This window comes from Zea mays, chromosome 5 (assembly GCF_902167145.1).
Source record: "Zea mays cultivar B73 chromosome 5, Zm-B73-REFERENCE-NAM-5.0, whole genome shotgun sequence".
In the NCBI taxonomy this organism is placed as follows: domain Eukaryota; kingdom Viridiplantae; phylum Streptophyta; class Magnoliopsida; order Poales; family Poaceae; genus Zea; species Zea mays.
The window spans coordinates 219,665,847-219,690,839 of record NC_050100.1 but is presented as its reverse complement, the minus strand read 5'-3'; the positions used below and the strand labels follow the sequence as shown (position 1 = coordinate 219,690,839).

The 24,993-nt window shown below is 43.7% G+C and overlaps 2 protein-coding genes and 1 pseudogene across 8 annotated transcripts; 2 read left to right on the top strand and 1 right to left on the bottom strand.

Moving 5' to 3' along the window:
• The first annotated feature begins 7,540 nt into the window (after positions 1-7,540).
• Positions 7,541-8,277, top strand: LOC100275888 (uncharacterized). Its single transcript, NM_001149845.2, has one exon. The coding sequence runs from the start codon at positions 7,593-7,595 to the stop codon at positions 8,157-8,159; it is 567 nt and encodes a 188-aa protein (NP_001143317.2). The 5' UTR covers positions 7,541-7,592; the 3' UTR covers positions 8,160-8,277.
• Positions 8,278-9,035: 758 nt separating this feature from the next.
• LOC103627804 (probable cyclic nucleotide-gated ion channel 20, chloroplastic) lies at positions 9,036-23,509 on the bottom strand. 7 transcript variants are annotated; one of them, XM_008648113.3, is made up of 16 exons: positions 23,157-23,381; positions 21,703-21,782; positions 21,471-21,599; positions 21,060-21,111; positions 20,067-20,513; positions 19,781-19,966; positions 19,540-19,638; positions 15,924-16,061; positions 15,037-15,282; positions 14,517-14,771; positions 14,172-14,317; positions 12,178-12,255; positions 11,358-11,487; positions 9,806-10,052; positions 9,557-9,719; positions 9,036-9,370 (listed from the first exon to the last, which is right to left on the bottom strand). In XM_008648113.3, the coding sequence occupies exons 5-16, from the start codon at positions 20,502-20,504 to the stop codon at positions 9,238-9,240; spliced, it is 2,259 nt and encodes a 752-aa protein (XP_008646335.1). In that variant the 5' UTR covers positions 20,505-20,513; positions 21,060-21,111; positions 21,471-21,599; positions 21,703-21,782; positions 23,157-23,381; the 3' UTR covers positions 9,036-9,237. The 7 variants fall into 7 exon arrangements, with proteins under 7 accessions (XP_008646335.1, XP_008646334.1, XP_008646338.1 ...); XM_008648112.4 differs by having other exon boundaries at positions 21,686-21,782; positions 23,157-23,373; XM_008648116.4 differs by lacking the exons at positions 21,471-21,599; positions 21,703-21,782 and adding an exon at positions 22,766-23,008.
• Positions 17,225-17,777, top strand: LOC109940009 (uncharacterized protein DKFZp434B061-like; annotated as a pseudogene).
• Positions 23,510-24,993: the final 1,484 nt, after the last annotated feature.

Sequence of the window (24,993 nt, the reverse complement as noted above, 5' to 3'; positions counted from 1 at the left end):
TTCATAAGCTTCTAAAGGGAGAACACATTTTAGGATTAACAAATGTTTATTTTGAGAAAGACAGGATTTGTAGCGCATGCCAAGCAGGGAAGCAAGTTGGCACTCATCATCCACATAAGAACATAATGACGACCGACAGGCCACTGGAGCTCCTACACATGGATCTATTCGGCCCGATTGCTTACATAAGCATCGGCAGGAGTAAGTACTGTCTAGTTATTGTGGATGATTATTCTCGCTTCACTTGGGTATTCTTTTTACAAGAAAAATCTCAAACCCAAGAGACCTTAAAGGGATTCTTGAGACGGGCTCAAAATGAGTTCGGCTTAAGGATCAAGAAAATAAGAAGCGATAACGGGACGGAGTTCAAGAACTCACAAATTGAAGGCTTCCTTGAGGAGGAGGGCATCAAGCATGAGTTCTCCTCTCCCTACACGCCACAACAAAATGGTATAGTGGAGAGAAAGAATCGAACTCTATTGGACATGGCAAGAACCATGCTTGATGAGTACAAGACACCGGACCGGTTTTGGGCCGAAGCAGTCAACACCGCCTGCTACGCCATCAACCGGTTATATCTTCACCGAATCCTCAAGAAGACATCATATGAACTCCTAACCGGTAAAAAGCCCAACATTTCATACTTTAGAGTTTTTGGTAGCAAATGCTTTATTCTTGTTAAAAGAGGTAGAAAATCTAAATTTGCTCCTAAAACTGTAGAAGGCTTTTTACTTGGTTATGACTCAAACACAAGGGCATATAGGGTCTTTAACAAGTCCACTGGACTAGTTGAAGTCTCATGTGACGTTGTGTTTGATGAAACTAACGGCTCTCAAGTAGAGCAAGTTGATCTTGATGAGATAGGTAATGAAGAGGCTCCATGCTTAGCGCTAAGGAACATGTCCATTGGGGACGTGTGTCCTAAGGAATCCGAAGAGCCTTCAAGAGCACAAGATCAACCATCCTCCACCATGCAAGCATCTCCACCAACTCAACATGATGATGAGGCTCAAGTTGATGAAGGACAAAATCAAGAAGATAAGCCACCTCAAGATGATGGAAATGATCAAGAAAAGGAGGATAAGGAAGAACCAAGGCCTCCACACCCAAGAGTCCACCAAGCAATCCAACGAGATCACCCCGTCGACACCATCCTCGGCGACATTCATAAGGGGGTAACCACTCGATCTCGTGTTGCACATTTTTGTGAACATTACTCTTTTGTTTCCTCTATTGAGCCACACAGGATAGAGGAAGCACTTCAAGATCCGGATTGGGTGGTGGCAATGCAAGAGGAGCTCAACAATTTCACGAGGAACGAGGTATGGCATTTAGTTCCACGTCCTAACCAAAATGTTGTAGGAACTAAATGGGTCTTCCGCAACAAGCAAGATGAGCATGGTATGGTGACAAGGAACAAAGCTCGACTCGTGGCCAAAGGGTATTCACAAGTCGAAGGTTTGGATTTCGGTGAAACCTATGCACCCGTAGCTAGGCTTGAGTCAATTCGCATATTATTGGCCTATGCTACTTACCATGGCTTTAAGCTCTATCAAATGGACGTGAAAAGTGCCTTCCTCAACGGACCAATCAAGGAAGAGGTCTATGTTGAGCAACCTCCCGGCTTTGAAGACAGTGAGTACCCTAACCATGTCTATAGGCTCTCTAAGGCGCTTTATGGGCTCAAGCAAGCCCCAAGAGCATGGTATGAATGCCTAAGAGATTTCCTTATTTCTAATGGCTTCAAAGTCGGCAAGGCCGATCCTACACTCTTTACTAAAACTCTTGAAAATGACTTGTTTGTATGTCAAATTTATGTTGATGATATTATATTTGGGTCTACTAACGAGTCTACATGTGAAGAGTTTAGTAGGATCATGACACAGAAATTCGAGATGTCGATGATGGGGGAGTTGAAGTATTTTCTAGGATTCCAAGTCAAGCAACTCCAAGAGGGCACCTTCATTTGCCAAACGAAGTACACTCAAGACATTCTAACCAAGTTTGGAATGAAGGATGCCAAGCCCATCAAGACACCTATGGGAACCAATGGGCATCTCGACCTCGACACGGGAGGTAAATCCGTCGATCAAAAGGTATACCGGTCGATGATTGGTTCATTGCTTTATTTATGTGCATCTCGACCGGATATTATGCTTTCCGTTTGCATGTGTGCAAGATTTCAATCCGACCCTAAGGAATCCCACCTTACGGCCGTAAAACGAATCTTGAGATATTTGGCTTATACTCCTAAGTTTGGGCTTTGGTACCCTCGGGGATCCACTTTTGATTTGATTGGTTTTTCGGATGCCGATTGGGCAGGGTGTAAGATTAATAGGAAGAGCACATCGGGGACTTGCCAGTTCTTGGGAAGATCCTTGGTGTCTTGGGCTTCAAAGAAGCAAAATTCGGTCGCTCTTTCCACCGCCGAAGCCGAGTACATTGCCGCAGGCCATTGTTGCGCGCAATTGCTTTGGATGAGGCAAACCCTGCGGGACTACGGTTACAAATTAACCAAAGTTCCTTTACTATGTGATAATGAGAGTGCAATCAAAATGGCCGACAACCCCGTCGAGCATAGCCGCACTAAGCACATAGCCATTCGGTATCATTTTCTTAGGGATCACCAACAAAAGGGAGATATCGAGATTTCTTACATTAACACTAAAGATCAATTAGCCGATATCTTTACCAAGCCTCTTGATGAACAATCTTTTACCAGACTTAGGCATGAGCTCAATATTCTTGATTCTAGAAATTTCTTTTGCTAAGCTTGCACACATAGCTCATAAATATACCTTTGATCATGTCTCTTTCATATGCTATGACTAATGCGTTTTTCAAGTCTATTTCAAACCAAGTCATAGGTGTATTGAAAAGGAATTGGAGTCTTCGGCGAAGACAAAGGCTTCCACTCCGTAACTCATCCTTCGCCATCACTCCAAGAAAAGGACCTTGTCTTTGGGGGAGAGAGTAAAAGCCCAAAGCAAAAGGACCGGACTTCGTCCTTGGTATAATCTTAACTCATTTACTTATGACCAAAGGGGAAGATAGTACTTCGATGGGCTCTAATGACTCCGTTTTTGGCGATTCATGCCAAAGGGGGAGAAAATAAGCCCAAAGCAAAAGGACCGCACCACCACCAAATTCAAAAGACTTAGTGTTGAATATTTATCAATTGGTTTTCCTACTATGTTCAAAAAGGGGGAGAAAGTAGTATTTCAAAATTATATATCAAAACCCTCTTGAACACTAAGAGGTGGATCTCCTTCAGGGGGAGTTTTGTTTAGTCAAAGGAAAAGCATTTGAAACAGGGGGAGAAAATTTCAAATCTTGAAAATGCTTTGCCAAATCTTATTCATTTACCTTTGACTATTTGCAAAAGATCTTTGAAATAGATTTATAAAAGAATTTGCAAAAACAAAACATGTGGTGCAAAAGTGGTCCAAAATACTAAATAAGAAAGAAACATTCCATGCATATCTTGTAAGTAGTTATATTGGCTCAATTCCAAGCAACCTTTACACTTACATTATGCAAACTAGTTCAATTATGCACATCTCTGTTTGCTTTGGTTTGTGTTGGCATCAATCACCAAAAAGGGGGAGATTGAAAGGGAATTAGGCTTACACCTAGTTCCCAAATAATTTTGGTGGTTGAATTGCCCAACACAAATAATTGGACTAACTAGTTTGCCCAAGTGTGTAGATTATACAGGTGTAAAAGGTTCACCCTCAGCCAATAAAAAGACCAAGTTTTGGATTCAATAAAGAAGCAAAGGGGCAACCGAAGGCACCCCTGGTCTGGCGCACCGGACTGTCCGGTGTGCCACCGGACAGTGAACAGTACCTGTCCGGTGCACCAGGGGACTCAGACTCAAACTCGCCACCTTCGGGAGTTTCCAGGGCGACTCGGCTATAATTCACCGGACTGTCCGGTGTACACCGGACAGTGTCCGGTGCGCCAAGGGAGGTCGGCCTCAGGAACTCGCCAGCTTCGGGAAGCGCCAACGGCTAGTCCGCTATAATTCACCGGACTGTCCGGTGTGCACCGGACTGTCCGGTGCGACTCCGAAGCAACGGTCGTCTCCGCGCCAACGTCTCTCTGCCGCGCATTTAATGCGCGCTCTGCGCGCGCAGAAGTCAGTATCGCCCATGCTGGCACACCGGACATCAAACAGTATCTGTCCGGTGTGCACCGGACACCCAGGCGGGCCCACAAGTCAGAAGCTCCAACGGTCAGAATCCAACGGCAGTGATGACGTGGCAGGGGGCACCGGACTGTCCGGTGTGCACCGGACTGTCCGGTGCGCCATCGAACAGACAGCCTTCCAACGACCACTTTTGGTGGTTGGGGCTATAAATACCCCAACCACCCCACCATTCATTGCATCCAAGTTTTCCACTTCTCAACTACTACAAGAGCTCTAGCATTCAGTTCTAGACACACCAAAGAGATCAAATCCTCTCCAATTCCACACAAAGCCCTAGTGACTAGTGAGAGTGATTTGCCGTGTTCTTTTGAGCTCTTGCGCTTGGATTGCTTTCTCTCTTTCATTCTTTCTTGTGTTCAATACTCACTTGTAACCAAGGCAAGAGACACCAATTGTGTGGTGGTCCTTGCGGGGAGGTTTTGCTCCCGGTTGATTTGAGAAGAGAAAGCTCACTCGGTCAGAGGGACCGTTTGAGAGAGGGAAAGGGTTGAAAAAGACCCGGCCTTTGTGGCCTCCTCAACGGGGAGTAGGTTTGAGAGAACCGAACCTCGGTAAAACAAATCCTCGTGTCTCACTTCATTATTTGCTTGCGATTTGTTTTCACGCCCTCTCTCGGACTCGATTATATTGCTAACGCTAACCCGGCTTGTAGTTGTGTTTATATTGGTAAATTTCAGTTTCGCCCTATTCACCCCCCCTCTAGGCGACTTTCAATCGTGCTAAAAGAGTTTCATCCAAATGAAACCCATTTATTCTCTCTCTTCTTAAAGATATTGCCATGTTGTAAAAATACTTATTGCAGCTTATTAAATACAATATGAACTCTGATGAAACTACCGCTAATAATAACCTTAATTTTACTTCCAACTAGTATCATGTTGGTGTCGCATGCAAAACCTTTATCGCAACAAACCGATTATTGCCTGATGTGCGTGGAACGAGCAGAACTCACAATGAACCTAGGATGGGGGAAGACCATCCAATCCTATTTTGGAGCATTGCAACATAATATGGAAGTATTTACAATAGTCCTCGAATATAGTATAACATATTCGATTTTACTCTTAAGTTATTTGGAACATTGCAATATATTGTTTATATTGAGCATTGCAACATAGGATGGAAGTACTTGCAACATATTACGCTGGTCCACTAAAACATATGATGGACTTAACTGGAACAATATATTCGTTTAGATTTTGAGCAATGTAACATATGATATAGGTACTTGCAACATAAAACTAATAATACTACCTCAACTTGGTCGAATACATAATAGAAATGACATGTATCGTATACATTATGACTTGCAATATATCCTTGTACCTAATAGCATGATAAAAAAATATCCCTAAGATCCAGTCCTATATACTAGTATTGCAATTCTAGTAAGTAAAAATTAAACTAATAATACTACCTCAACAATATATTCCAAAAAACTCGTGTCCTTAACATACTTCACATTCACATGTATCGTACACATAAGATGATTCTAATGAGAACTCCAACTATAATAACTAGAGTATGACTAGATTAACTACATTATGACTGATGAGATAGTGTGGCAAAATCAATAATGCTCCTCGATGAAGTTAGATGTGAAATTTTTTCCTTGCAATAGAAGGACCCCTATGACAAGGTTTCTAACATCATATCATGAAAAATAGAACATAAAAAGTAAAATAATGTAAATTTGAAAGGAACATAGAAATTGAAAAGGAAGAAAGGAAAATGAATAAATTATAGCACAAACACAAGTAGGTTTAAAAGGATCAAGATGTCCAAGATGGATTCTTTAAATATGACAAGGTTCTCTAAATTCTCTTACAAAATTAAAACTCTAATCAATCCTAACTTCATCCCTTGTACCTAATAGCATGATAAAAAATCTCCCTAAGATCTAGTCCTATATACTAGCATTGCAATTCTAGTAAGTAAATACTTGAATGAAATTGCTCGAACGTAAATGCTCAAAGTATAGAATGGATTAGTAATGCCTTAATATTTTAATAAGGTATCATAGAGTCAGCACTATGCACTAGTCCTTATTGGAGCACCCATACAAAGGTGTCACTCTCCCTTTGATCCATGCTAGAACCAAATGCTCTCTATGAGTTGGTTCTTTGACTCTCTGGCACAGTGAACCACTCATAATTGTGTACATAATTGTCGTGAAAGCATTTATGCCCTTGGTAGTTTTTGTGATTAATGATAACATCATATTTTTATGACTAACATGTGTTTTATATAGGCAACTTAAGTTAAGTCACAATAATGGTGATTGTTTGAGCAACATTATTTCCATGCCCCTAAGTATGGAAGTCGGTTTGGTTTTTAAATGATAGATGGTAAGGTTAAATATGAACTAGTTCTAAGTGTTGGTTGGAGTCGATAGACATTTAGAATAGTTTTAGGACTTTGTTTTTTTTGTCCAAACTATAATTTTACTACTAGTTTGGCCTATATAAGTCTAATGAGTTTATAGTGTGGTGCACTCTAATTGTCTTTAGCACTAGGCATCTCATTTGAGCCCTAAAAGATGTTTGTAACAAACCCTACTCATAAAGTTTTTGAATTTAGAAATGTTCTTGTACATTTTATAGGCGCTAGACCCTTAGAATTAGGGTCGTTAGGCCAATGAGGATGATCGAACGCCTCCACGTGTAATGCTAGAGAGGGCATGATCGATAGACCATGTGAACAAGATCATTAGACCATTATTAACGAGTTTAACAGTTTGTGTAAACATATCAAAAAGCTCTAGCATACATCAAACTAGTCCGACGTCAGACTATACGATACAACACTAGTAACTAGGGTTCTTCTTATAGGAATGTCAGATCTTATGAATAGGGTAACCTGGAACCATTAGGTCTTATTCTAATGTGGTGTTCGAATGTAATAGAACTAATAGTTAGTTGGCTAAAAAATTGCTGGTAGAATTAGGTAGTTAACAAATAGATAGGTAACTATTAACTAATTTACTAAAAATAGCTAATAATTAAACTATTAGTTATAATGTTTCGATGTATTTAACTAATTTTAGCCGCTAACTATTAGATCTCGTGCGTTTAAACACCCTAAATCCCTCGAGAGTGGCTACGCGTCTGGGCGTTGGCATGTCCGTTGCAGAAACCAAATAAAATTGCCGAATGGTTTAGGAGAAAGAACTTGCGTTTGATCAGAGGCTTGGTGACGAGGGCATGTTGCCGAGCCAAGAATATCTCACGTTGCCATCCCAAAAGGAAAAGCCCAGGATAACGCAGCAAGCCCTTCTCTTCTCGTCTTCACATACATCTAGGCACGTCCACCCCCAACCCAGAGGCCGCAGCACGCCGGAGACGAGCCCCACCGACACGCACGCTAAAGGCAGCCAGCAATGGAGCTGCTGCTCGTCCCATGCCGCGCCGCAAGCGCCCGCCCGCTACGCGCAGCCAGCCCCAGAGCCTTTCGCTGCCCCAGCGCCAGGCCGGCGGCCGCCAGCTCCAGCAACGCCGAGGTCATCGACACCACGGCGACGACGTCGTCGCCGGACGCCCCGAAGCAGTGGCGCGCGGGCGGGCTTGGGCTGGAGCTGTCGGAGGAGTTGCGGCGCGGCATGACGTGGCGGATGCTGGCGCCTCCCGCGGCGGCAGTGGCGGCGGACGCCGCGTTCCTGGGGCTGCTCGAGCGCGCACAGCCCGGGGACCTGCCGGCATGGGCCGCCGCCGCGGGCTCCGCCGTGCTCTTCGCGGCGGGGCTGCTCGGGGTCCACTACGGCTTCCTGTCGTCGAGGTGGGACGCGGAGGAGACGGGGTCCGTCCTTGGCTGGGACCTCGCCGTGCGGCACTGGAACGTCCTTTCCACGGCGAAGGAATATTCTTCTTCGGTGGAGGAGGAGGAGGAGGAGGAGGAGGAGGAGGAGGATGAAGAGGAATACTACGAAGAAGACGACGACGAGGATTAAGTAGACAGTGATTAGATTATTAATCTCAGGGGGTAAATGTAATAACAGACCTTGGTTGATCTAAGAAACCATTCAAACTCGGGACAAATGACCTTTGAAATGCTCGCCGTACGGTAAATTCCTGTGGATTTCAAGGGGGGAACTGGCGTTGGGAAGGCCGAAGGGGCACTATGGCTAATCCTAGTGTTCCCTATGATTTAGCCGTGACTGTAATCTGTAAACATTTTAGAGTGTGTTTGGTAGCAAAGTTTTGAATACTATGGTTTTGAATACTATGGTTTACATTTGTTCACGACAAAAAATACTACAGTTTTTAAAACCACAGTTTTGAAAAATGCTGAGGTCTGTTTAGGTGGAGGGAATACAGCATTTTTTACAACGAGCAAGAGAACAGAACTGTAGCTGCAGCAGGGTTAAAGGGAGTGATGGGTGAAGAGGATAAAAACTGAAGTCTTAGTGGATTTCCAAAACTCTAAAAATACTATAATTTTAGATAAACCATGGTATTTAAAACCGTGTTTTATGAGTAACAACCAAACAACTTTTAAGATTGAGTTTAAATACCACAGTATTATCAAATACCATAGTATTATCTTAAAACTGTAGAAAATACTAAGCTACAAAACAGACCGTAAGGATGAATACCGCATCATAGAGATTGAATATTTCACTACTGGGATATCCCAGACTTCTGATCTCTTGAGTCTAGCTGCAAATCTCGTGCATTCCCCGTGGATTGAAATATTGTGTATTCTTTTATAATGAATGTTTATTTACGCCTGATGACATCTCGGTTGGCAGGCAAATAATATAGCTTCTAGTAATCTGAACGCAACGTATATGTGCGTGTAGTAGCTCAAGCAAAGGAACCATGCATGAAAAAAAAAACTTTCCTCTTATTATGTACACGGAACACCAAAGCCAAAAATATTTGCCCCGTTAGGTTCCACCAAGTAGACATGTTCGGAGAAATTTCACAGCTCTAGAAGCTTTAGATGCTGAACTGAAACTGAAAAGTTAGTGCCTAGTCAGGTAGCGATCAATCATCCCCTCCGTCTACGCTGAAAAGAATCATGTGTCAAGATCCAAGTGAGGCATAAGTCTCTTCGCTCAACCTCGACTTCTCAGCTCGCTTCAGCCGCCTTTTACGATACCTCCATGCAACCTGAATACGAGTTGCAGCAATGGTTCGCCAGTAGGGGGATTCATACCTATGGACAGAGGTTAGTTGGAAGGAACTGAATTTAACAAGTCTTAAATCGCAGTGATACATGGTTATCAAAAAAAATATCGTATTTTGCCATGAATTAGCAAAAACAATGATAAGAACAGCCCTAACTATTCTGGCGGGCAGGGATGTGATAATAATATAATAATGTAAACCAATATGTGCCTACCTGATCGCTCCCTGCACTCGTGGATTACGCAGGAATCGAGCAAACTGCGAGGTGACTTCTTCCAGATCACTTGCTCTGAGTACAAAAGCTTCAACATTTGTTAAACATCTTACTGTACGTATAGCAACCAACCGCATACCTTGGAATTTAATTTTCCCACCATCTGAAACAGTTGTAGTTCATGTCATGAGATGGGACAACTACAAAACTAAAAGACAAACAGCGGCCAGGAGGGCAGAAATTGCATACCTCTGTTCGCTGAAGAGTGTTCCAAGTACCACGTGAGGAGCTCCTCTCCACATACATCTCCATCATGTAATGGAGCCTTGCTGCCATCTGCACTGATGCTTTCCAGCTTCCCTCTCACTATGAAGACCATCTTTTCAACAGTGCCACCTTGGTAAAGAATGTCACTTCCACTAATATACAAGTTTTGTCTTAATTTGTCACATATTGCATCCAATATAGGCCAATCCATCAAGGTGAATAATCGGACCTGCAGATAAGAAGATAAAAATTAGTCAACTCTAAATTGAAACTTGTAAGAATTACCTTTACCAGACAACATTTATTGCAGAAACATGCAAATGAGGCAAACCCTACAACATGAAGAAAATACAAATATCTACATTTTTTCTGAAATTTCTTTTCCAGTCTCTATCATCACTATGACAAACTATTCGGTGCTTTGGTCCAATCATCAAAACCCGTTGAAACACATACATAGAAGTTTTCAAAGTTTTGAAATGACTCACATCCATAGTGCATCTATAGATGTATATATTGTCGCAAAAGCTAACGTTCAAAATCTTTTCCTGAAAATTGATATGAAAATAACAAATTTCAGGAGTGTACGTGCTAGAAGACAATCACAGGAACTTTGCCTTCTAGTGCACATGCACCTGAACGTTGTTATTTTCATATGAATTTTTGTACATTGAATTTGCACCTCAGCTTTTACAACAATGTACATCTATACATGTGTTCATTTCCAAAAAAAAGGAATTTTTAGTTATGTGTTTCAAGGGGGTTTTCACAATTGCACCGAATGGGTGGTTTGCACAGAATATTTTGTGCTATTGCTTATTTGGAAGTGCTGAACTGTAAGTTTAGCTCAGTACATTTGGTTGTGGTCTCACATCAATTCAGACCCTTCTCCCCTGGAGATTAAGTTCTTTTCCATTCTCTCTCCCTAAATAACAGTTACATTTACCACTTTATCGCTCGGTGTTTATGGCTTCATCGTAATAAGGCGGTTTTTGATGGTGTCAGACCTTCCATTAATGGAATAAAGACAGTTTTTTTGGATGAAGTTGAGTGTTGGATGCTTGCCGGTGCTAGACATCTTGGGGCTTTGGGTCCTGGTGCTGCAATTTTTAGGTCAAGGGTTCTTTTGGGTGATTAGTGAAGAGCAGTTGTGTGTGGTCTGCTGGCACTTTTTGCTGTTAGTCCCCTTTTGCGTACTGCTGTTTTCAGGCGCATAAGGAGGCTGCAGTTTTGTGCGCAGCAGGAGTTGGTGGTCTTGTGTTTTGTCTATTTTGGTATTGTACTTTGGTCCATTTTGGACTGTTTTCTTCTCTTAATTTAATGATGTGCAGCTCTCCTGCGTTCACGAAAAAACATTTACCACTTTACCAGTTGTGAATGCTAAGAACCAAACAGCAGTAGCAGATTTCAGAATAGTAGAATTTCATAGGCACAAAACTAGATACAAAAATCATAGTTGAAACAAAGGATGGGAGTAGAAACACAAGGTATTGAAATAATATTTGTTGTCACATTAGGCACCTCACAAACCAACCTTATTAAGGAATCTAAAGAAGTGGCGACGTATGTCCCTTTGGATGTCTTCAGGTAAATTACTCAAAAGCTCCTCTTCATTCACTCCTTGAGTAGCTGCCCAGGTGAACCTTTCGGCTCGTCTAACCCTCCTACATATATAAAAAAGGTACAGCTGTAGTTATCTTCGACTAAGAATAAAAATGACTGCCTGTTCGGGTTAGGTTGTTCCATCAGAAGGTTTTGGTATCTATACTTAAATATTGATTGAATTAAATGCTAAGGATTTGTCTCTAAATACCTCCACCAAACAAGCCCCGTGATTACAAATTTACAATACACAAAAGAACATTCCAAATCACATTCAATTTCTTCATTAACACTATACTAGATGGTGTCTCTTGTGGATATGAAACCCTAATTGCTAATGTGAATTCTGAACCACTCAAACAATTGTTACGTATTCAAACTATCTGACAATATAGCATACACCTTTTTCTTGATTACAAAGTAGATTTATGAAGTACTCCCTCCGTTCTAATTTATAGGTTGTTTCGGCATTTCTAGATACATAACTCTAGACATATGGTATATCTAAGTGCATAGCAAAAGTTATGAACCTAGAAAAGTCAAAACAATCTATAATTTGGTACAAAGGGTGGTATAATATCATTGTTGTCACAAGGGCCCTAGTCAATCATGAAACACAACCATATCGGCATTACTGCTTGTCATTATAATAGCAAATGGCTGCATTAGACATTGAAACATGCTAGCTAAGTTTATGTTTTTTGAAGGAAAAAGTGTGATAAAGATTTGCTAAGTAAGTTCTGTAGAGGAACCTTCTCAAATCTTCAGGCAATCGCCTATGGCTCATCCACTTTTCAACATCACGGCGCCTGAGTTGCATTTCCAACCTCCTGTCACAAGAGAAAAGGAGTGAAATGTTCACACATCAAAAACTGTTAATCAACCGCATGTGTTTTCCTGTGTCTACTGCGCTTCAAACTACTGCTAAGTGAATTGAACTCAGTGTTCTTAAGGCGTCGCCTAGGCGTCGCCTAGGTGACGCCTAGGCGTCCAGGCGCTCGGGCAAAACTGGTCGCCTTGCTCGCCATTCCCGCCTAGGCGTCGCCTAGGCGCCGCCTAGGCGCTAAGGCGCCTGTCTGGTCCACTTGCTCGCCTAGGCGCCTTAAGAACACTGATTGAACTACTGGTGTTTGATGACTTTAATGGGCTTGTATACAGGGGCTTAAACAGATTTCCTGAGCCAAGGGTGTGGCATCACACGTTTCACTTTAATGGGCTTGTATACAGGGGCCTTGGGAATGTGGAGAGCTACAAAGACATCAAGCAGCAGCTGAGCGAACAGAAACCAACCAGCGCTTCGTCTTCCTTCCAATTGCTCCTTCAATTCATGTATGGCTGTATCTGTGCTATTCATGCTACCACAAATGAATGCTAATCGCCATCTAAACTCTACCCAATTCCCTCAAAAACTGCATGTAGCTTGTACTCAGTCATTCAGTGCTAGGTAGGGGTGATAATGGATCACGACCCAAATATCTCTTCACAATTTGTTTGAGCCCTTAACTAATTTTAGTTCAAAAGTGAATAGAAATAAAGTCCGACCTTAAATTTTATAGTGTAAAATTTAGAGACCATTACCACCCCTAGAGCTAGGCTGTCAAAGGGGCTCGAAGATCTTCTCTACAAGCTCAATTTGAGCTTTGGCTTGTCTGCTAATCAAACCAAGCTCAACATTGAAGGTAAGCTCACCGAGCTTCATGAGCTCAATTTGAACTGCTCGCTAGCACATACAGCGCAATAAAATTGTCTCACCTTTTGCTACTACTTCCCTCCAGAGAGTTCAACTTTTCTAAGCCCCGCCTCCTTCTTGCCCCCACCCCACCCCCCTCAGCGAAAGAGCCTCTAACTGAGTTGGTTATGTAGTCTGAGTAGCACTCCTCAGGTCCTAAGTTCGACTCCATGGGATACTCCATGAGCACTGAGTACAGTGGCAGGCCAGCTGCACAAATGATTTGATCCCTCAAGAATCCCCATCACTGCATGCTCAGAGGCACTGCTGTCCTCCTGGAACACAGCAAGTGTCCAAAGTTTTGGGAAACACCAACGACTGTCTATGTCAATATGCCATCTTCTTGACTACGATCAAGCCTCTGCTAAAACCAAGCTTGACCCTTATTCGAGCTTTGATCAAACCGAACATCTTAGCACAAGCTCAAACATTACTATAATAAGCTCTAGATTTCAGGCTCTGATAGAGCTTGCCTAGAAATTTAGTCCAACTCAAGCTTGTGGTGCCAAGCTCGCTCGAGACCGGTTCATTGACATCCTTATTCAGTACCCAGGACACAACATGTCGCAGTACATGACTGTACAAGCATATACTTCGAATCAAAATTAGGAAAAAATGACGATCTTCAATACAACACTTCTACCAACATCTACAAAAATAGCTCATTTTAAATGAGAATAGCTTACATTATACTCCCTCTGTCCCAGTATATAAGGTGTAACCACCTCTGGATCAAAGACCAAGAAATACATTTAATTATCTCTATACCACTGTCCACTGCATCGATGTACGTGTGCATAGAGAGAGCACGCCTTATATTCTGAGACGGAGGGAGTAGAAGTACTGTTCAGAATGAATCTAGAACTGTTAATCTTGTTTTGTCGATCTATATAGTAAAATTTTAGGTATTGATACTCAATGGTAAAACAAGGTTTGACCTAGAACAAACCTAGATGAACTTATATTTACATTTGGTGCGAGTAGCATGGTATATAAGGCAGTAGTATAACCACATACCTTCTTCCAAGAGCTTGCAGAAAATTTTGCATGTTTCCAATAAGCAATGCAAAAAGCAACAGTCCCAGACCAATAATAGCCATCGTGAACAGAACTTCCCATATAAAGTAACTCGGGACAAGGTTTCCTGCTAAGGTACTTATTTGCTGAAATCAAACCAAGAACTATGAGTAAAAACACTAGTTAGATTGAATTTAAATAAAATGAAACCTCATCAGTTAGCATGCCTCATTAGATAGTAACGACCTAAAACATCATACATGACAATCTGATTGTCACATATTTGACATGCAACAAAGAGACACCTACAGAAGTGGAAAGGCACAAGCAAATGATGGCAAATACCTGAAACCCCCAAAATAATGAATATATATATCGTTTTACAGCACTGTCTTCTGTAGTGAGCAAAACAGCCTGCTCATAAATTCCATATTGGAAAGTAGCATCATTTCCAGTGTTAAAACAAGCTTCTGCACCCGAGTCATTGAACCACTGCTGTCTGTACAGTCCACTCCCAATGCCACGTCCACAGTCTATAAAAGAATCACAATATGGAATGGTCGATATAGAACAAGCATCTCGTAGACATTGGTTAACCCTCTGTGACAAAACGGTAAACAAAAGAAAATGATAGGTTTGTGATTGAATATATAAATTCAACATGTTACATGTCACAGACAGATTAACATAGTACATAGGTATTTGGATCTGAACATTTTCCAATTTAAGTAGGTAAAGCATATATTACTCATTATTGAAACACGTCAAAAAACTAGATATGTTTGTACGATTATCCACATTGGAACATTTGAACCAATGTGCACTACCAATTTTTGCAAATAATCTTACAAAAAAATCAACTAACCTGTAAGCCAAAGAGATACCAACATGAACCAACCACATGTCCCGCCAAAATAAACATTAGAAGGTTGATCACAAAATTAGCCCATGCTGACTCAAATATGAATCCATTGGTGGACTGACCATCAAGAAGTGGTACGAATCTGATGATACGGGGGACATATTGAAGAAGAACAGTGACACGCAATAAATTCTTAGCATAGTTTGCAGCAGATAACCCAACTTTAGGAACTACTAGCAGTATCATCACCTTGATAAAAAAACAAAGAAAAATATTAGCAAAAGGCATAAAGAGTGCAGTGAAGAAAAATGTGTAAAATTATTTCACTTTTTTGTTCTTAACTACATCAGAAAAGAACATGTCATCAATCATCAGTTCAGAGTTTAGACAAGCAACTTTAGGCATTGACAGATACATGGCATTCATGCAAGTAAAATCAGATGAAGTGCTATACATACAGACAAAGTTCATAAAGCAAAGCTGCAAAAAGGCAAGGCAGAAACAAGTTGTTGACGAACACACAAATCGCCAACATATTCCTTAATTATGGTTAGATGTAAGTATGACTAAATCAACATCAGTTCTTCCCAGATGCTCACATGTCACAAGTTCAGGAACAGGAAAAAGTCATGGCATGCCTTGGTATATACAAGGGTATTGAAACCGTAATTTGTGTGTTATTTTATTTCTTGTTGACCCTAAATCTAATGGAAACTACTCAGACATTACAGAAATAAAAACACAGCATAATTAAACAAAAAGGGGTCTCTAACAGATAGAGTTTCAATATCTATTTCAGTGAAGTAAGATGTGTGAATTCATTAAGTAAAAAAGAAGCAGCTTATAATATCTAAAGCAAGAGAAATTAGCGAACGGAAGCTTTATGTTACCTGAGGGAGTGGAAGCACAACAAAGAAATCAAGTAAAAAGTAACCACGAAGATAATGGATAGCAACTTTTTTTGGCTCATCAACCAAGTCTCCAGCTCCCACCACTCGTGACTCTGGTGCAACATAAGCCAATCTGAACTGAAAGACAAATATCTAATTATATTCATGAAATAAGTCACATAAGCAGGTTGGTCAATTTTCATTTGACAAGACAAATAGTTGATCATTAAAAAATAGAAACCTATCTATAGCTGAGGGACAGGTTGCATGCTAAACCAACTGACAAGACAAAGCTTAAAACATTATACTAATGCTTGGTGAAATTAATCAACACTTTTAAGGTAAGGAGCACATATGTTATTGTAAACAAATATTCCCTCCCTGCTGCAATGCGTGTCCATCACCTCAGGAGAAAATGTTTCACAATACTTGTTATTTGAGGATATTTTTTTTGAACGTAATGGCAGGAGCTCTGCCTCTCAATTAAGAAGGAAAGAATTGACCCAGTTTTAAGGGAAACCGGGCCCAAAACCAATACAGGGCGCACAAACAACCCACACACACAGTGCCCATCCTGAGTCATCGTTGCCGAGCTCAACATAAGTGACGAGCTCCGACTCCCAAGACGGGCAGCACAAGGCCAAAGGAAACACGACGACGATTACAAACACCAGCACAGGAGAAGGAAGACTGCGGCGCGCCGTCGTTGCCAAGCCACGAGACATCCCACTCGAGACAGCTCCGATTCTTCACCAGCGAGACTTCCAAAACCTTAATCCTCCGCCAAATGCCTCATCTTCGAAGCAGACCAACCCACGAAGAAGGGGGGGTCGCCCCACGTCATCGTTGTCGAGCCACATCCCCTGACATAGCAGCTTCGACTTCATGATGCAAGCCCCCACCTCCACACGCAAACTGGCACCCGAAAGACGAAAGCAACCACCACAGGCTACGGCGTGGCCGATACAAACTTCAGTAGCGACGCCTTCAGGAAGGGAGTGACATCGGGGACGCCACCGTCGCCGGTCCGAGATGGACCGGGCTTTCGCCCACGTAAGACAGTGCTGGGGAGCCGACGCCCTCAACAGGGGAAGCGACGCCCAGGGGTGTCGTCGTCGCCAACACTTTCGCCCAAGAAAATCCCAGCAAAACGACCAGCCAAGAACCCGTGACAAAGCAACCACCTCCGCCGCCACCGCCGCCCAGACAACCCACACAAACCCATCCAGAGGGACATCGACGCGTCGGCTGCCACAACAGCCGCAAAGCTGCGTCGACCACCACCACCTCTGGCTGGACCCATGGACCTGGTCGAGCGGCAGCAGCACCTCACGCCGCATCTCCCGTCGGCCATCCCTGGCAGCAGCCGGTGCGACGCGCCAGATCCGATGGCACGCGCACCACCGCAGACGCCAGTAGGGCACGGCAGGTTGCTGCCCACCTGCCGTCGCCACACACCACCACTGAGGAGCCAGATCCGGCGGCCGCAGTCCCAGACAAGGCCACGACGCCCGCACGAGCAGGCCACAGGTCGCTGCTCCAACCTCTGCTCCTCACCGACCCTCACTTCTGCAACCACCGGAAGCACTCAACACAGTAGCCACACGCCCACAGCCGGGAAGCCCGCCACCGCCGCGGGACCAGAATGTAGCCCCAGCAGGCAGCAACAGCGCTGCGACCGCACCGCCAGAGCTCCACCGCAGTCACCACCCAGTGGACATCCTCGCCGCAGCCAGCGCACCGGCCCAGCCGAGTCGCCCAAGCCGCGGTGCGCCGACCCCCGCACAGATCTGCCCGCCGACGCACGTGTCGACGGCCTCCGCCTCGAAGAACCACAGCTCAGCGTCACCCTAGCCCCACCGACAGTGCACGGCGACGACGACCAGAGCAGATCCTCGAGCGAGGCACGGAGGCAGGCCACGACGCCCTGACAGCGGCACCCCGCCACGCATGGCCGCCTGGGCCTCAGCCGCCGCCCGACGAGCACTGCGGCGCGCGCCACGGCGTGCCCCAGCACGGCTACGGCCACCCATAGGTATCGTGCCGCCGCGTGCTCCACTGCCGATGTGCCGCGCCATCTCCCACCAGATCCGCACAAAACACCTCGCCACCGCCATCCTAGGGGCCGAGCAGTTATTGCAGTACTTCGACTCTCTAAACCCAATTAAATGCTGGGGTAGAAGAGATATGGTACTATATAATTACATTAAATAGGTGTAAAAAAACTCAGTCGGTAGAGGAAAGACCGCCCCCACGTTACTTATATTAAGAAGAAGCTAAATCGGAGCCACAACCGAGAAAGTTCACAAAAGCTCCCCCCCCCCTCCAACATGAGGATCCACCACCCCCTATAGGCCAGATCTTTACTCGTGCTTTGGGCCCTCCCAGCCCCCACACGAGGAACCACCCCCATAGGTCAGTCTATCTCATGTGCACACAACCAGGGGAACCAGCAAGTGACCTTTTTAAAAATTGGCTCTCAGAACCTGAGGAGTGCTACTCAGACCACCTAACCAACTCAACTAGAGGCCCTTTCGCATTAAATAGGGTGTATGGCAAATGGTTGGTCATTTCACATTATTTTCTTGAAGTTAGTACTTCCTTGTTCTCTGCACATGGCAGGTTGTGGACAATTATTGCAAAACAGAGGGAGTAAGATCAGGATGGCAAGGATATGCAATGTCAACAATAAAAAATTGTTCTGAACAGTGCAACTTCAGTATTTCTAGAAATCAGTATATGATCAAAGGTTTGTTTTGAAGAAGGTTCAGAACTCATTTGCAAGTGACATCAAGCATCTAGCATTCTATATGACAAGAGGGTACCACAGAAGCTAAAAAGCAAGTTTTATAGAACGATGATTAGACCTCCAGAATGTTGGCCTACAAAAAGACGACATGTTCAGCAGATAAGTGTTGCAGAAATGTGTATTTTGTGTTGCATTAGTGGCCATATAAGAAGGGATCAAGACTAAAACGATGGTATACGTGATAGGCTAGGAATAGCACCAATTGAAGAAAAACTTGTTTAACACTAGTTGGGATGGTTTGGACATGTCCATCAGAGACCACGATAAAATGAGAAAAGAGGCAGGGAAAGGCCAAAGTTGACATGGAAAGACAATAAGGCACAGTAAAAGGAGAATTGTAGGTAAGGAATATAACCAAAGATTTAGCCTTGAATGGGAGTGCATGAAAAATAGCTATCCATGTGCTTGAACCTTGACTTGTGGTTTCTGTTGGGGTTTAAATCTAGCATACCCAACTTACTTGGGACTAAAAGGCTTTGTTGGTGTTAGACTGTCTTCAACAGTTCACCTATATGGTCACCCAAAACATTGTTTTGCACTGTTTGCAGAGTAGAGTTTGAATATGAGGATGGGGATGGGTAAGTTGCTGGAGATAGCCTTGTTGTTGTTATCAAAAGTCATTCACAAAGAGATGTCCTGAATAACTAATAACGAATGAAGATAATAATAATCTTAGACCTGGATACCAAATCACCCATATGACCATAGAGCACAAGAATTCCATCTTGTACCAACTTGTGTATGAGGGATAAACATTGTACATAATGTAAAAGCTGATCTGGAAGAGTAAAAGGATAATGAACTTACCTGAAGCAACATGTGGAGGAAATAAATAGCATCAGTCACACTTCTCACAACAGCAAGCGCTGTAGCAATTTCCCAATTTAACACTATGCAGTTGCCATCCTGCATTTGACAAAATCAAATAAAGAAAATGTGGTTAGCTCTGATTAAAATTACTACAAGAGTGACTAACAAAATGCAGTAGCCAAATGCATATAAGCACAAAGATAGATCTAACACATACTGAAAATTTGTATAATGTTACCTGTCGTACTGATAGTAAGAAGAAGAACAGGGGATCAATGAAAATGGCAATCAGGCATGATATGACAAAGAATTGATTCCACCGCTGAACAGGCTTTGCATGTGGGTTCATAATCGGAATGCATGCCATGATTTGCTCAATCTTCTTCTTCCATCCACGACTGTGACCATAAAGAATATTATGGATCTTCATCAGGAACAAAGGAAAACATGTTAGTACCATAGTCAACAGATTAACAGATTATTGTTTGCAACTTTAGATCAAATGACATATTTCAAGGACATACCTTATTGTCTAAAGCATTTGAACCTCTCTGAAAATGTCTTCTGTTTTTACAAGCAGGAGGGCAATTCACACAGTCGGGATTATCACATTGCCCCAAAGGCCCAGACATCATCAAGTGTTCATTCTTTGGAACCTGCCCACTGTAAGACCACTTATTTCCTCTTATTTCTTCTGGCATGATTGCATGTGGCTTGCTGACTTGTTTTCCCTGTGAAGGTTTAGGAAGCCTATCAGGTGTGTCTCTACCTGTAAATGAAATTCCCGGTGCCGTCTGAGTTGATGGCTGGACGAATAGAGGACCAGTATGGGGCACAAAGGTGTCTTCTTCATAATCATCATCCCTGACTGGTATACACATTGAAGTACTTCTTAGAGGAAATCTTGGTAGCTCAACATTTCTTAGCAACATGGGAACATCATCTCGCTCCTGATCAGTCATTTTGAAACACTGCAGCACAGATCCATTACATTAGCACATAGCTTTTGATCCATTACATTAGCACATAGCTTTCAATTATATCGCAGAAGAAAAGATTTTCTGCAAGCATACGTTGCATGCATCTTTTACACACGAATGAGATTACCCTTCTTTAGGGCTAGTTTGGAAACCTCAATTTCCCAAGGGATTTCTATTTTCCCAAGGGAAATTAGTTCATTTTCCCATGGGAAAATAGAAATCCCTCGGAAAATTGAGGTTCCCAAACTAGCCCTTAGAGAGTAAAAACTCCATGGATATTCAGGCTAGCAAATATTTATTGGTCAATTACAGCGGGATGTAACAGTAAAAAATGTAAGAACAACAGAAAAATAATGGTGTGGCGTCCGAGGTTAAAAATGACCCATCGAAATAAATAAGCCTTCAAAATTGCTACCATTAGCTTGCAAAGACACATAAATGGTAACCGCTGACATAAAACAAACAAGAAAACAGAATACAAGCAATATCAACAAAACAAAGAGAAATTATATTAACACTTAAACTACTGAGACCTACCTCTATTATCTGAGAGGAGAAATCAAGTCTTCATCTAAAACTCTGGCTGGCCCTGCAAATGCAACAGCATGAAAATACGGTTTGGAGAGTTATAGAAAACAATGAATCTCATAATGTGCACATCACAGTAAACGAGCCAGTTAAAAGGTGTGTGAGTTGTCTGTGCACAGCCACGTCGCTTAGCAGGGCCAAAATGAGCGACCGCACAGGGCCCCCATTTTTTTGGGGCCTCCATTTCACGTACATGTATTGAATTTTTACTGGCAATAATCATATGGTACGAAATATTATCTGCTGTTAATTTGGTCAGTAAGCAACTACAATCAAAGGATATGGTTATTGATATTGCAATTGAAAGAGTGCAGGAGCTGATTTCTTTTTTCACTAAGTACAGAGAAATTGGCTTCTCACAAGCATTGGAAGCTGCAAGAGAAGTTGCAGCTGAGATGGATATTGATCCAAAATTCCGCACTAAACGTAAAGTCAAAAGAAAAAGACACTTCGATGAGACCCCTGAAGATACTTCTATTGCTTCACAATCTGCACAAGAATGATTTAGGGTAACTTATTTTCTTGCTATTGTTGATCAAGCGATCGCGTCACTGACTAGAAGATTTGAACAATACCAGGGGTATGAAAAGACTTTTGGTTTCTTGTTTACTTCAGATAAGTTGCGCTCTTTGGATGATAAGAGATTATTTTCTTGTTCTATGAATCTTAAGGCTGCACTCAAAAGTGGAGAACATTCAGATATTAATGGAAAATAATTGTTTGTGGAGTTAAAACTCATCCGAGATTTAATTAAGAAATCTATGGGCCCTCTTGACATTTTGAAGCATGTGAAACATTTAGGGTGTTTTCCCAATATTGTATACCGAATTTTGTTAACAGTTCCTGTAACTGTTGCATCTGCGGAAAGGAGTTTTTCTAAACTCAAGTTGGTCAAAACCTATTTGCGTTCTACAATGACACAAGAAACTAAGAAAGACTCAATGGATTGGCGACCATAGCAATTGAAAGTGATCTGTTGGAGCAGATTAAATACGAAGATCTAATCGAAGATTTTACCTCAAGAAATACTAGAAAGATTTTGCTTTTTAGCAGAACATAAAGGTATTGAACTGTATTTGATTATGTAAACTGAATTGTATTTTGATTATGTATTTTTTTTTTAAATTTAGGGGCCTCATTTATGGTTTCGCCCAGGGCCTAAAAAATTTGAAGACGGCGCTGGTGTGCAGCACTGCCTCCAAGGTTCCAACCAAAAAAAAAGGATGCAATTCTAGCTTTCTATCGAGTCAATCTATCTCAACTTTGACCAAATAAATGCAAAAAACGTACCAAATAAAATATATTTAGTCAAACCTAACTTATTTTGACTCGATTTAAAACCCCAATTGCGTCTGTTTTGGGAGGGAGACAGTGCATGCACATGAGACCGTTAATCAAGAGAACCCAACTAACGCGATTTAGCGTCTAACTAAGATTCTGGTTTGCCCATTACATCTGATTGAGAGAGGTGGGGGGAGAGCCGGAGAGGGACGGTTTGGAGCGAAGCAATACGTTCGACTTAGAGGCGCCTTCGCGGTTCGCGCAGACAGAGAGCGCATCGACGAAATCCGATGGAACAATGGTCGCCTGCTTAAAGGGATTGCCTGAGCATCCCCGTAAACCCCAGAAGATAAAAAGAGCGCGAGGAAAATTACAGCTGTGAGATGCACCAAACAAACGAAGTCCCGAATTCCGATAAAGCAACAGCAGAATCATCGCTCTGTACTTCCACATCTCAACCTCCCCCCGTCCTCTAGTGATGAGATTTGGAAAATGCGCGACGAAAAAAGGACAAGAAATCCATCCAGAAACGCGTCGACCGCGGCGCCGCCTCTCGTTACGAAATGCTGGAACCGGAAGCAATCCCAGAAATCACTCCAGACCCGCGTTGCGCGAACCTTGCAGCGCGTCGGAAAACCCCCAGATTTTGCACAAGATAAGCGAACAAAAATCAACTCCCGACGTAAGTACAACTGCACCTACTCTAGCCACATCTAAAAGAAGAGACACACGAGAACAGGTACGGGGAAAGGCGGAATGGCTAACCTGAACTTATCCTCACGAAGCCAGGAAGTGTTCGGGATCAGCGGCCGAAACGCACGCAGCAGTAAATCGCTTTCGAGATGTTCGATTCGCACAGCGGGTTTTCCTAATTTACTCCCGTTTCTCTGGCTTCGCCGCTAAGCAGAGACGGATAGTGAGATGGCAGAACGGAGAAGAGACGAGGAGTCAAAAAGACGTCTCGTTTAGCAGGAGCGGAGGCGGAGCGTGGCGTGTTAGGTTTGTGAACTCTTTGTGTCACTGACACCAGGGCACGAGGGATGTGTGTATGTGTGGGGACGGTCTAGTCAGTGTCTGGTGAAGGTTTGAAGTTTTTTTAACACGGTGTGGTGGAAAGTGTCGCTAGCTGCACAGCAGCACGACCACATTCCACACGCCAGTTCAGGAATCAGGATGCCAGGATGAGGATGGAGACCTGGAGTCTTCGTCTCGTCGTCGTCGTGTTTTTCAGTTCTTCTTGTCGACGCATCAACATCATAATGTAATGTTGACCTTGTTTGTGCGCAATGGTGCATTTGATTTGTTATCAAAGTTGACTCATGCCTTTCTCTTAGTATTGAAAAAATAAAGAGTCAGCGGCAGGGGCGGATCTACGACCGGGGCTGCCTGGGCTGCAGCCCCGGTCGCGGCCCAGTACAAGCAGTAAAGCAGATGGCTCTCGCCTCCACTCCTCTAGCCGTCAGCCGTGTGGTGTACAGCCGCCAGCCGCCACTCGCCCACTCCGCTTGCGTCTCCGGTTCTCGCGTCGTCTCCGTCCGCAAATCCGCCCTGGGTGTAGAGCCGCCAGCCGCCACTCGCCCGCTTCGCTCGGCGCTCGCCGTCTCCGGTTCTCGCGCCGTCTCCGTCTCAAGGAACGCTAAGTCGCTAACCCTTTTTTCATTTCCGCTTCCGCCGCTCGCCCGCAGCCGCTCCGTTCGACCGTCCGTGCGACCGTGTCTCCCTCCCCTTCGTGGACCGCGTTCCCCTGCAGGCTGCAGCCCTGCTCCGCCATCCGCCGGTCCGTCCCCTGCTCGGCTGCTCCGCTGCGGCGCTGCTTGCTCCCTGCTCGGACCGTCGGCTGCTCCTGCTCGGATAGTCGGATTCCTCCAGCGGCCGTCGGCACCTGCTGCAGCGGTGCAGCCTGCAGATTTGGTCGGCAACTCGGCATCGACTGCTTCCTGTTCCCGGTAACTGGTTTATGCTTCTGTTGATTCAGTGATTCCAGTGTAGCACACATCTGCAGTACGTGAAGTTGATTTATTCACTGACCATATATTTTTAAGTGGACTGTTCGTGGGGATTTTTTCCCATCGGATCCCCATATACCCGACGAGATAGAGACCGGGAAAATTTATAGACTTAGCTTAGTAGCCCCCTCTTGTATCAATCCTGGATCCGCCACTGGTCAGCGGGTGTTGACGCTTTTTCGGAGCGCCAAATACTCAAGAAGAACCGGCGGCGGTGCTCTCTGGTCAGGCGCGGACGGTCCGCGACCTGGCGCAGGGGCTAGGGTTTCCTGCCTGACGGCCGGACGGTCCGCGCGTGTGCAGGGGCGGCGGAAGATCGCCGGCGGCGCCTGGATCTCGCTCTCGGGAGGGACCCCGTCGGGGAGGAGAGATCCTAGGGGTTGTCTAGGCTCGGGCCGGCCGACCTAGACTCCTCTAATCGGCGTAGAGTCGAAGAGAGGCGAAGAATTTGGGGATTGAGAGGCTAAACTAGAACTAGACTAGAACTACTCCTAATTGTACTGTAAATAAATGTGAATAGAAGTTGTATTGATTCGATTGTTGATGATTACAAATCGGCTGTAGACCTCTCTATTTATAGAGGAGGGGGGCTGGAC